Consider the following 13,788-nt stretch of genomic DNA (forward strand, 5'->3'; position numbering starts at 1 on the left):
TGGATCATCACAAGATTCTCAAGGGTCTTGTGACTCATCAAAGAAATATAGCATGTTTTGGCTACTATAGTTCTGATAACATATTTTGTTTCACTCCACTACTTTCTTGAAATTAGATATCATAGTTTTTATAAGTATTTCATTAAACTGAATGGTTTATCCCTAGGCCACAATGAGAAATCAAACTCCTAATAAGTATAAGTTTATTTGTAGAGTGTTGGTTTTCATTTATTTTATGTTTTCCCTGTGTATTTTCTAGTCTCTGAACAATGATGATGTCTTTTCTAGCCCTCTACATTTTCATCTTCATCAAGGAGGAACTTTCTTAAGTCTGTGTACATCCCCTTGGTGATCTTGCCTGACCATCTTTCCACCCCAAGGAAGGCAAGTGAAATAAAGTTCTTGTCAACTGCCTATGATCTATGTAAATCCTGTTCTGGTGCCCTGTTTTCAAAGGAAAACAGTCATGGAAGGCAGTCCCTCATCTCTTTCCTGGGGCTTCTTCAGCTTCTTTGCAATGACCTGATGGGGTGGAGTTCCCCAAACTTCCTTATAGTACTAGTACCTCCTTGGCTTCTTGGGCTGGATCCTTGGGAAAGTCTGGAGTTGCTCTTATACTCTTATATCATTTTCTAGGAAGCCATCTTCTAGGAGTTCTTGTGTTTCATTGGAGGTTTACATACACACACATATACTAACATACCATGTACACACATGCATCCACACTGACATGAACTTACCTGTCTTCCTTACCTCATCTGTACCCTCAAAGGAGAAATGGAAACACTCTTGAGTTCTTGCTTAGAGGAGACTATAGGGATAGAGTTGACAGAACAGAGAAAGAAAATAGGTTCTGTCACAGAACAGGAGAAAAAAGCAAAAGCTGAAAGGGAGAGGGAGACTAGTGGTAGGGAAAGAAATTTTATTTTCAAGCTTTTAAGAGAATAGTACAAACAACAAGAGTTTAAAAAAAACCCTAAAAACTAGTTTAAAAAAGTACTTGACAGTGTCCTTTTAATACCCAAGGAGGATGTGGCCATTGTGCAATGACAAGAAACTGAGATGACCACTCAGTGGCCTTCCCTGGCAGCATCCTGGGAATGAACAGGCGGGCTCCAAAGACAGTTCCCCCTGCCTGGCTACACAGGAAGGACCAGGGAGCACACATCATTGAGCAAGAACCATACTGCCTCTCAGGCAGCAAAAATAAATAAATAAATACTTAGACTGGTCTCTACTCTGCTCCTTGGGATGCATCAGCCAACTTCCTGCCACAGTACAACCACAACAGCTGATCTGGGAGACCAGAAGGGACTTGGCATGGGTTGGCCTGGTCCTGTGCATGTGCCAAGGTTATGGGAATATGGCACTGAGCTGTCCAGGCCAAATGTAGGGCTAGGTAATTTGGAAAGTTATTCCTTTATTGAAGCCCTAGCAGAGAACTGTGCTTGAGATAACATGGGAAATCTGAACATGTGTGTGTGTGTGTGTGTGTGTGTGTGTAAACATCTTTCAGTTAAATCACCACAAAATAAAGTTAACAAGGTCACAGAAAGACACCAATCTCCAAATTTCAACCCTCTTTGAAAAGCTCATCGGAAACTGGGAGCTCCAGTTGGGAAGTTTCTTATGGAGGGGAGACGCCCCTCCCTCTGGCTGTTCACATCCACCTCTCCTTGCACCACCCACGCCAGGGTCCCTAAAGCCATTTGAGTCATTTGAAGTCAGAGATCTCAAAGCCTGTTGTATGTCCTCTAGCAGCCCTTCCCCCAACTTCCCAGAAACATCACCAGAGGAGAAACAAAAATAACTCAAGGTGGAAATAAGCAGGCTAACAAATTCTCTTCATTTGGGTGGCAGTGGCTTCTGCCTCTTCTTTCTGTCATCTGCGCATGCACAGGTACCATTCACCATATAGGCTTTGCCCTTCCAGCCTCTACCGGGTTTTTTCAGTGATAGGATCTGGGTGGTCATTTTATTAGGGTAGGTTCTATCTGCACTACCTAAGGTGGCTGAGTTTCTGTTCATTTTTCTTGCTGTTGTCATTGGAGAATGGAACTGACTAATCAGAAATCAGAAAAGTGCTTCAGGTGGCAGCCTTCCTCCAGCTTCACTTGCTCTTGGCTCTCTAAAGGCCCGCCTCTCTCTGCTCACTGTCTGCCCTGGCCTCCCCAACCCTGCTTCCTGGAGCCCTGCTAGCCCAGCATCTCTCCTGTGCTGTGCATGGTCTTGGCCTTCCTCCCAGGTCTCCTTTCACACTGTCGTGACTCTCATGACAAGCTCTCGGCTGCCGCCCGGGGGGGTCCGCTGTTCATGAGGTCTCAAGTGACTCAGGATGTGCAGAATGGTGTAAGCACAGTGGTGATGGGACACAGGTCCTGCAGGGTGACCAGCAGCCCGGGCAGGGCCCTCCTGTGGGGCAGGGGTGCTGGATGTCTCCTCTTCTGAGGAGGGGATATTGGCCTGGGTAGATGAGGAGGTCCGCAGATTTGTCCTGCCTCCTGACTTTTGGTCCTCCAGGTCTTTTGTCTTATCATAGTTCAGTACTTTCCACTGCTGGTTGACAGCCTGCCATCGTTTAAAGATGCGGTACACTGAGGGTCCCTCGTGGATGATGAGACCTGAAGCAGCAGAGAGGAGAAAAACAAAGGCTAAGCAGAAGGCAAGGCCACTACCAGAAGAAATAAACACTATCTGCCTTCATGTACAAATAGAGGCATTGGGGAAGCAGAGTTTTGCTAGTTTGATTTGTGTTTTTCAAATCTACTTTCCAGCTCTAAGCCACATGATTTCTAGTAGACTTTAACAAGTTATTAGAAGAGGAAAGGTAGAAGGATTACCACACCATACTCATAAAAGAATTGGACACCTGTATGCAATGCTTTTTCCTGTCTCTCCTACTCTATCCCACCTCTGTCTTGGCTTGACACAACCTAAATTCTTTAGTTGAAAGTAGTATAAATATCTTTTCCTTTCTGTATTATGTATCCATGGCACCCAGTACTTAGCAGATGTTGAATGAATCGTGTGCTTTTAAAGGAAACATGAAAGAAACCCTGTGGTCATTCTAGACCTGCTGAATGATGTCAGAAATTCTACCAATTTGCTTTCTGCACAAATAGCTAGTGAGACTGAAATACAGACTCCCCTGGGAGGGAGAACATTCATGCAGTTATACTGGCCAGAGGCAGTGGTAGAGTGGAAATAAGACATACTAGGCAACAGGACAAATAAATATCAATTGTGTGTTTACTGTGCACGAAACATTGGAAATCCTTCAGGGACTGAGACAGTCAGAGCCTCACCTAAGAGAGTTTACATTCAAGGGGAAAGATGCACACTGGAGAGGCAGGCACATATTTATGAGGGAGACGGGGTAGGATTATCTGACTGTGTTCAGTACCCACTTCAGATTTGCAGCCATACATTTTAAGTGAGTTTAGTTACTGATTTCTATCCACATTTCACCTGCCTGTTCAGGTGCATATGTGGGATAAAAAGGTTGTTCTGAGGAACCAGACATGACAATTAGATACGGTTTGCAAGGGAGTGGTTATCACGTTGGATCATGGAGCCTAGGCTGAAGAGGAATGAATTGAAGCAATTACGGTACAGGAATAGTAGAACATGAAGAGTGAAAAAGTCATTGTCAGGTAGTCTTCATGAGACTAGAGAATTACTGGAAACAATAAACTATAAAGATCAGGAGATAATGGTCTGAGGGCTGGCTGTTATAAGGCCAAATTTTGGAAGTGGTATGATTCATCATGACGAGTATTGGGGTAACTAGTTAAATAGGAAATGAGGTGGGCTGGTGAAAAAAAATCTTTGTAGCAACAGAGAAGCCAAGGGATGGGTGGGCTTTCTGCATCAGTCATCCATGGTACTGTTGTACAAAATACCCATCCCCCCAATTTTTTTTCAAATTTTTTATTGTGACTAAGTGGTTACATAATTTCTCAAATTTCACAGTATTGTGGGATAGTGAAGCTCAGTTAAAGTCACAAACACATTCTAACTTTCTTAGGACAAATTGTCTATCATAGTCTATAACATTTATGACTTCTATGAGCTTTGCAATACAGTTATTTCTTCCACATTGAGTGATATGTACATTTCTTTTGTTTTGCATAGCATCAGCTGTTCCCTCTTTCCCACTTGTTCCCTTCCTCCCATTGCTGCCATTGAGTTGCTTAGTTCATTTTTGTTAATGTCCAGTGCAGTTGATGGGTCCTGCTGTTGTATGTTTTTCCCTGATTCCCTCTAGTTCTGTGTCATCCTCCTGGTTTCCCTCCAGTGTACACATATATACCATACACGTGATCAGCAGCATGGGGGTTATTTAGTAGTATTCAACCAGATGAGTGGAAGTCCTTTGTGTTAAGTCCTGTTAATTTTGTCATATCACCTAACATTTTGGATTTAACATCCACTTTTCAGGGAGACCATGTGCTGTTTGTCTCTTTGCACCTGGCTTACATCACTCAACATGATTTCTTCTAGCTCCATCCATTTCCCTGAAAATTCCATTATTTTGTCATTTCAAATGGATGCATAATATTCCATTGTGTATAGATACCACAATTTTTGGATCCATTCATCTGTGGTGTGATATCTGGGTTGTTTCCATATCCTAGCTATTGTGAACAGTGCTGCAATAAACAAGGAGGTGCATGTGTCCTTATATACTGATTCCTGTTGTTGAAGATAGATGCCTAGAAGTGGTATGACTGGGTCATAAGGGAGGTCAATATTTAGCTTTCTGAGGACCCTCCAGACTGCTTTCCAAAGTGGTTGTATAAGTGTACATTCCCACCAGCAGTGCAATAGGGTTCCTCTTTCTCCACATCCCCTCCAGCATTTGTCATTGGCTGACTTGAGGATGTGGGCTATTCTGACTGGGGTAAGGTGGTATCTCAAGGTTGTCTTTATTTGCATTTCCTTTACAACCACCATCCCCCAAATTTTAATAACATGTTTATTTCAATATCTCTTTCCTGACTTGAAATGAAATTCATATTATAAGCTACTACGGTTTCTTAGTAATCAATAGAATGCCTTTACAGATAACATAAAGTTAAAAGGGAAGTCATTTGTAACAAAACAATATAAATTTCTGTGTAAGTGCCGGGGCACAACTACATTAAAAAAACAAACATGAACCCCATACATCCCAAAATAGCTTCTAGAAGATGGAATACTGATGTCTATACAGATGCTGAGGACAGGAGTGGGAGGGGTAGGAGGGTTTATATAAGCCAGCATATGAAAGGACTGAAAACTGAGAAGGCTATCAGCAGCCATAGTATCCTAGGAGAAAGGAGGCAATAAAACAGGGCCAGGCACTCACTTCAAAGGATGGGCTCTTGAAAGAAGAAGTTGGAGAGGTTGTGTGGAAGTAATGCTGGGAGCAAGAAGCACATGGGCTTCACCTCCAAGTCCCTTAGAATACAGTGTGTGTGTAAAGAACAGCCAGTATGAGAGACAGCCATGAGGGAACAGTGTCCCCAGAAGACAACTATGTCTTCATCAAATGAAGATGAAACACAGAGAAGATTGGCATTAATGTTTGATGGTGAGGTCCGGAGCACGTGGTGGAAAGCAAAACAGAACAAGATGATTATCCATACAGTGAGGTGGTGGAGAGGCCAGGCCTGTGAGGGTGAGGGGGATGGCTGAGGACTTGAGGAAGTGTGGGACTTATCCTTTAGCTATGGAATCTAGGAAAGGAGCTGGCTCACAGGAGCAAACCATTCGTCACCCCACTCCTCACTGTAAGGCAAAGTGACTGGATGGGAACACCTCAAAGTTCTTTTTGTTCTAACACAGAAGACAAAAGCAGGAGACAAAAGCAGGCACCCACTGCCACTTTGCCTTCCAGTAACCCTACAGGTCCCAAAATTATAGAACTTGAGATCTGCTACAGATCTTTAAGAGTTTATTTTGAGAGACTTTCTGTGGTTCCTGGTCTCCTTCAGGGTGTGATGAAGGCAACCATCTCTCTGGGGTAGGGAAGGCTTGGATATCCAAGTTGTCCTTACAGTGGGAGAGGCTAAACAAGTCTCTGGAACCATCTGTGGACCCCTGACCTGGTCTGATCGCTTCTGGACGAGGAAGTTTCTTCTCATTATCATCTTCTCCCAAATGTGCCACCTCCTGTTATTTCTGTCAATCCTTGAATATATACCAAAGAATCATTGGCACTGAAACTATTCATCTGTCTATATATCCCACAAGACTGTTTGCATGCTACTGTAGTGTTTTCTCCAGACTCTAGCCTCTGGTGAACAGGGCTAGGTCTGGCTGAGTCTCAGCTGCTACACAGCACCAAGAGTGTGTTGAAGCCTGGGGGATGGAGGAGGAGGAGCCTAGGTCTGGGGAAGAGAGACAGGATTTTGTTTTTGAGGCCCCAATCTCTTTCCAGCTAGAGCCACTGTACTCCATCCTTAATTAGCTTCTTCATCAGACAATTTTCCTCTGATTGAAGAGGGTGGCTTAAATTTTTTCATTTGAATACTGCCTTTAAATTACCTAACTTTCTAGTGTCAGGAAGTAATTAAACCATTTTAATGGATGGGTGGCCGAAGGGGAGGAAGGTGCACCTGTTTTTCTAGATAACGCTTGTTTGGCAAAAGTTGGAAAAACACAAACTACCTCATTTGCAAGCCCCCACCCCAGCCCCCTGCCTTCAGCTCTTCCTCTGCTTCCTAGTCTACAGATTACTTATTGATTCCTTAGACGGAAACATTTTTTTTTTTAATGGGGAAGAGGGTGTGGGTTTATCTGATGGAACAGGTGATGTTGAAAAGGTGGCAAAGAAGGATCGGGGTGGGAAATGGCAGGGTATGGAGAAAGGCACAGAATTTAGATATGGAGGAAAGATGGCTACTAACTGAGGGAATAGAGATGGAGAAGAAAATGGGAAATTAAGATTCATGGTAAAAAGCCAGGCATCGGCAGCTCATGCCTATAATCCTAGCTTCTCAGAAGGCTGAGATCTAAGGATCATGGTTCAAAGCCAGCCCAGGTAGGAAAGTCCATGAGACTCTTATCTCCAATTAACCACCAGAAAACCAGAAGTGTTACTGTGGCTCAAGTGATAGAGAGCTACCCTTGACCTGAAGAGCTGAGAGATGGTGCCCAGGCCCAGAGTTCAAGCCCCATGACTGACCAAAAAAAAAAAACAGATTCATGGTAAAAATCAAACCCAGTAAATTCTGACTGAGTCTTTTACTGAGGTTTTTCTATTGAACATTTTCTAATATCAACCTACATACAATGTACCCACCTGGACTGTATTTGTGAGAAATCCAGTTCCCACAAATTCTCCATCTTTTTAACATCTCTCTGCCTTTTGGAGACCCTTTTGCTTACACAGTTACAGGTCCACAGATTGTCAGCCATTTCTTTTGTCGTCATATCTCCTCCCATCTCCTGCCTGCAGTCTGTGGCTCAGCCAAGGAGGATGGATGAGAAGGTGGGCATGGTGAGGGGGTGTTCCTGCCTGCACAGTTCCTTCAGTTCCTACACCACAGGGACAGAGAAGCCTCCTCACACATCCCTGTCCATCCTTGCTGCATTTTGGCCATCAACTCTTGCTATATCCATACACTAAGAGGAAATTGAATCACTTTCCTGAGAGTGAGCTGTTGCCTTCTATGAATACCAGGCATGGGCCAGAACACTAGCTCTCACTATGAGTAGAAAAGCAGGCCAACACAAGTTGAGAAGTCTGTAGAGAACCTTCACACATCCTCAGCTATGCCAATATCCATCTCCACAGCCCACACCTCTTACTAATGTCTGATTTAAGGGGCCATGAACATTTCTGTCAACTCTAAAGCAGTGCAGTTCAAATTTCAGCCTGCGATGGAATCTTCAGAGCACCCCTTAAAACACTGATTCCTGGCCCCACTCCTGGAGAGTCTGACTAAGTGTGACTCGGTAGGTCTGGGTGAAGCCTGAGTGTCTGAAGAGGCCCTGGTGATGCTGATGTTGCCTGTAGTTCGGCCACACTTGAATAGTACTGCTTACAGCTTGGTTCTTACCCCTGCCTTCTGCTGCACACAAGGCTCTGCATTTAATTTTTTTATTTTAATTTTAATTTTATTTTATTTTTGGCTGGTCATGGGGCCTGAACTCTGGGCCTGGGTGCTGTCCTTCAGCTCTTCAGCTCAAGGCTAGTGCTCTACCACTTGAGCCACAGCGCCATTTCCGGCTTTTTCTGCTTATGTGGTGCTGAGGAATGGAACCCAGGGCATCAAGCATGCAAGGCAAATACTCTACCACTGAGCAACCTGCCCAGCCCTACATTTTTATTTTTAAAAGAGATGATATTGTTCAAAAAAGAAATGTACTCATGACCTGACATGACATAGTAACCCTTCTGTACAACACCTTAATAATATTATAAAAAAGAGTTGGACATTGGCGGCTCATGCCTACAATCCTAGCTACTCAACAGGCTGGAATCTGAGGATCCTTGCTTTTAAAGCCAGCTCAGGCAGACAAATATAAGAGACTCTTATCTTCAATTTAACCACACACATAAAATACAGAAGTGGCAGTAGGGCTCAAATGGTAGAGTACCAGCCTTGAGCAAAAAAGCTAAGTGACAGTACCCAGACCCTTAGTTCATGCCCCAGTACTGGCACACACACACACACACACACACACACACACACACACACACAAGCTATACAGTTGAAAAAATGCTCTCATTACAAATGTAACAGTCATTAAAAACAGAGAAACAGTAGAAGTGAACTTCCTCTCTTAGACCCAAAGACCCCATGAGGTTTTTGGAGCCCATGAGTGTGTATTGAACATTAGATTAGTCTGCCACTTATCCTACTGGCTTTTAATGAGTTACCTGCTCATTCTGGGCCCATTTCTTATGAGACAGTGGGAGCCAATATCTCCTTCCTCACAGAATCATTGTGTGATCAGATGAGTTGATGAGTCCTGCATGTTGTGTCTGGGACATATTTTACACTCAGGCCACATTTACAGAGTGTTATAGGAAAGATCATAGATTACACATACCTCTTCCTCTCTCTTCATTGCAAACCCATCACCACCACTAGCACCTGCCCTTCCATTCCATGGAATTGCTCTCCTTCCCAATTCTTAGATTGAGTGATTGTTTATAAATAAAGAACAAGCCAGAACTGAAAAGTATTCTAGATATCAACTGATTGTACTGAAGTGGGGACATGCCCTCCCCTCCAGGACCTATCCTCCACCACCAAGTTTTCATTACTGACTGCCCATTAACCCCCACCCCCACCCCCAGTCCCTTGCAGACTTCTCCACTGTCAGATAGCTAGAAGGCAGGGCCTTGTCTTCCATGGTATTCCATCATGACCAAACACTCAGACAACTGCCACCACTCCCCCTAAAGACCCAGCTCTGGAACCTGCACTAAGGAACACATTGGGAAAGTGTGGGAGAGAAAGACACACAACCAGTTATTTTTGGTGGGTTCAAAGGATTGCTTCTGGGAGACACCAGATTGGCCCCTGCCTGCTTTGTATTCTCCTTAGGAACATCAAGCTTCTCACAGTATGGCCAGGATATGCTTCTGGGGACTTCTCAGACAAGGGGTGAGACATAGATCAGGAACCCTATTTGGGCAGGCTGAGCTTGACTCTAATGCTTCGAGCAATAAAGACTCAAAGACAAAAAAAATGGCAAAAGTATTTGATGAAGATGAATTCAAAGCTACCTTCCCTTCTATTTCTGTTCTTTTTATGCTCTGCCTGGGCCTTGGGGAAAGTGTCCTCTTGGATGACTTTCTTCAGAGCTTTTGTCCTCTGGCCGTCAAGCCATTCACAGAGTATTTCAAGTCACCCAAGTCAGAACCATTGACCTTCCACTGACCTGGGAGAGGCCCTTTCCTTGGAAACTAGAGAGAGCATGAAGTGCTTTGAAATGAAGTGAAGTGAGGTCAACAGGGCTGAATAGAAGAAATTTTAGAACCCCAAGTTTGTATTTATATCACAGAGGATCCATTCCTCAAAGTAGGTTTGTGAAGTCATATAGCAAGACACTGGGTCTTTTTCTGTAGAGGCTTCTTTGTGGTGTGTAGGGCTCTCACTCCCTGGGAAGAATGCCAAGACACTGGGCCTTCCTCAGCCACATTAGATGCTGCCAGTGGTGTGGAGGTAACGATGGAGGTGATGGGACAATGCTCAATCTTTACTGAATGCTTGCTGTGCACTGTTACTCTCAAGAGGCTTTGCCAAATAAGCCCCCTTTCACAGAAATCCAGTGAGGCAAGCAATGTGATCTCTATTTTATAGAGGGAAAAAATGTGCTGCACAAGGACACACTGCTTTTTCATCAAGTGTTTCAAAACCCTAGGCTGGTTCATCTGAAATAGAACAGGGCCAAGACAAGACTGCTTCCTCCTCCATGTGAGTTAATGTGCACACGTGGTCATATGTACCCCTGAACAGTGAATAAATATATGAAGATAAAATTTTTGTGTGCCAATTCTGGGGCTTGAACTCAGGACCTAGGCACTGTCCCTGAGTTTTTGTGCTCAAGGCTTGTGATCTACTGCTTTGAGTCATAATGTGATTTCTGGCTTTTTACTAGTTAATTGGAGATAAGAATGTCTCAAACTTTCCTGCCGAAGCTGGCTTTGAACCACAATCCTCAGATCTCAACCTCCTGAATAGCTAGGAATATAGGCATGAGCCACTGATGCCTGGCTGACAAGATAAAATTTTAACCACATATGTGTTTATGCAATTTGCATTTGAATCCCTAAGACTTGTTTTGCAATATATATAGTTAATTAGTTTGTTTTAACACAAAATTTAGGCTTTGCAGTCAGATGATGTTGGTTTCTGGGTGGAAGACCTTGAGTGATTTCACCTCTCATCTTTGGCTTTCTCATCAGGAAATGGGCATTGCATTAGCAATTGCAACCAAGAGTTGTAGAAGATAATGCACTTAAGATACATAAGGCACTTTTCACAGTACTTAGAACATAATGAAAAATGAATATTAGTTACTATATCATCATTTTTATATAAATATCACATGATTTCACCTGAAATAAATAATAAATAAATAAATTTAAGTAGCTATTTTTTATGGCTCTGGGAGATTCAAGATTGGCAGTACCACCACCTCCTTCATGTTTCCTGGGAGACATCTTCATGTTTCTGAGGTATGGCTAGGCTGGACTTCATATTCATTATTATAAAGTTTTAAAGTTATTCTTTCAAACTGACATGTCAAAACTTTGGGGACTTCAAAAGATTACCTTTGAGAAGTAAGGTACTTTATCCTTTGAGACTATCTTCTCTCAGAACATTTTTAGAGATGGGCTACTCAGAGATGGTTCACAAAAATCTATACTCTGTTTCCTTAATTATATAATTGCCATTGAGAAAGGATACTATTTTCTAGCCCTTTGTACCCAGAATGGCCAGATAACTAGTAGTGAATGCATTTACAAAATAGGTATTTCTGTGGGCGAGTAACAGGGAAAGCAAAGAAAGAGGTGGTATTGTCCAAAAAGAAATGTTAGGAAATTACCTGACTTAGGAAATGGCAAATCATATGTACCTTAATAATAATAATAAAATTATATTTACAAAAAAGAAATAGGTATTTGAGAGAAAAGTGGCGGTTGGGAAATGGCATTGCCTTATTCATTTAAGATTTTCTACTAGCTGGAAAGAACTGAATCACTGTGTGGAGGAGAATCTTGTACTGCTCAGGAATTTCTACTGGGTTCAACTACTGACAGTTGGGAATTTATCATATATAGTCTGCTGAATTTATCCTAACAAATAGACCTGTAGCTAGGAAGGACTTAAGAGCAGTTTATATAGCTTAATGCCATGTTTCATGCAGTCTTCAAAATGTATGAACTTCCTTAAACATCTACCTTATTTATTGGATCAGGACTATCCCTAATCACAAAGCCACCAGATATGCCACTTCTGAAGTGATTTAGTACTCAAAACAGGTCCTAATGTATTTTGAGCTTCTGAGAACAAGTGAAATGCCTCTTTTCAAGTCTTCTTTGAAGTAGACAGTACTGTGTTAGCAAATATGCTTCTAAATCAGTTGCATTCCCCCTCCAAGGATCCACCGGCTCAATGTGGAGAGAGATGCTGATGCATAGGAAGCCATAGGAGGTGGAATACAGGTTAACAGTTTAGATTACTGGACAAGCCACATGTAGATAACAGAGCATGGACTAAACATCCTCTTGTCTATTTATATAAGTTAATGCTTCTCTCAGTTTTTTGGCCTGGCATTATTGGGAACAGCTACAGTCCTTACCATCAGAGTCCCACCCATCATCGCACAGTGAGAGCAACTTCCAAATCCTAGCACACAAGACTTGGAATGATCCTAAAAGTTATCAAGTGTAGATGAAACCACGTGTACAGAGAGCAGAGTCACTTGACGAAGGTCACAGAGGTCATTAGTGGCCAACCTGGTTTCCTGCTCTCTTCCAATGCATCAAGCTGCCTCTGCCTTATTTACAAAATTTCTTATCAGAGAATCATCAGGCTTGACAGGGGTCACTTGAAGCCAGAAGAGGCAAAAAAAGGAAGAACCTTTGTGAAATACATGTATGTTTTCAAGTTAATGTGGATGCAGATTAAACTTCAGAAATGTTTTACAATCTTGCTTCTATCCCCTGCCTATTTGTTCATTTATCACAGAGAGAAAGGAGCAGGCAACTCAGCATCATTGGAAAGAATCTCAGGGGACTACACAGAGAAGAAACTTTCCCAAAAGATGATTCTATATTTTTTTAGGTTTTAAAAATATATTGAACTTAATTTTTATTATTATTATAAAGGTGATGTACAGGGGATTCTATACTTTTGAGGACTACCATATTCCACTGGTATAAAGTATTGGTAGCAAGCCCAGAAACGTTCCTTTTTTTCCTCCTTTCATTGAATAGGACACAAACATGATGAAGTGGAGGTCCTTATTTTTGTAGAACTCACTTTTGTATGGCCAATGTCTTAGATGTATGAAGTTGGGGGTGGGGAACCCTTTCAGGTACCAGAGCCATTAATTAATTTATTCTTGTTAAGTCTTAATAACTTGACACACTGGAGCAGAAAATACCCCATTTGTTTGCAGGGAGGCTCTGTCAGCCTCTTGGCCATAGCAAACAGTGTCATTACAGATGACGGAGGAGGAGGCAGCTGGAATGAGGCTGTTAGACATAATCAGATCTTCTTGGTGAGATAAAACCATTGAGTCTCAAAGAATGTTCAAGAAAAGGTGCTGCCGCAAATAAGAGCAAACTCTTAATTATGTGAGGTGTGGAGTTAGGCTCTGGCTACCTCTGAGCTGTAACTGGATTCAGATTGGAACTATGTTGCCACCCTTCATCCAGCCCTCAGAACAAGAGAAATGTCCCTTGAGCTCGGCACCCTATGTGATTACCTGTTTACCATACACATGCCATCTTACTCAGTATGCTCACCAACCCTCTTAGGGTTCTGTTATTGACCCTTTCCTGGATCATGGAAGAGAAGCAGAGACACTCAAGGTCACAGGGTTAGAAGAGAATTGAGCAACACATGGTCATGGACTCTAGAATATTCTAGCATCACTTCTGCTACTCTGGGATTCCCTACTATTTTTATCATTTGCTATCTTCATCCATTTTTTTTTGTAGTTGGTCCTGGTTCTTGAATTCAAGGCATGGGTGCTGTCCCTGAGCTTCTTTTACTCAAGGCTAGTGCTCTACCACTTGAGCCACAGAACCAGTTCTGGCTTTTTCTGAGTTGT

General features: G+C 42.6%; 1 protein-coding gene across 1 annotated transcript in view; it reads right to left on the reverse strand.

Annotated features, from left to right (window-relative positions):
- Positions 1-2,253: 2,253 nt before the first annotated feature.
- The window catches only part of March4 (membrane-associated ring finger (C3HC4) 4, E3 ubiquitin protein ligase), a 94,356-nt gene continuing 82,821 nt past the window's right edge, over positions 2,254-13,788 (reverse strand). The window contains exon 4 of the mRNA XM_013008787.1: positions 2,254-2,621. Coding sequence (XP_012864241.1) covers positions 2,254-2,621 — 368 coding nt within the window. The remainder of the gene's footprint in view (positions 2,622-13,788) is intronic.

This window comes from Dipodomys ordii, unplaced genomic scaffold (assembly GCF_000151885.1).
Source record: "Dipodomys ordii isolate 6190 unplaced genomic scaffold, Dord_2.0 Scaffold1, whole genome shotgun sequence".
In the NCBI taxonomy this organism is placed as follows: Eukaryota; Metazoa; Chordata; class Mammalia; order Rodentia; family Heteromyidae; genus Dipodomys; species Dipodomys ordii.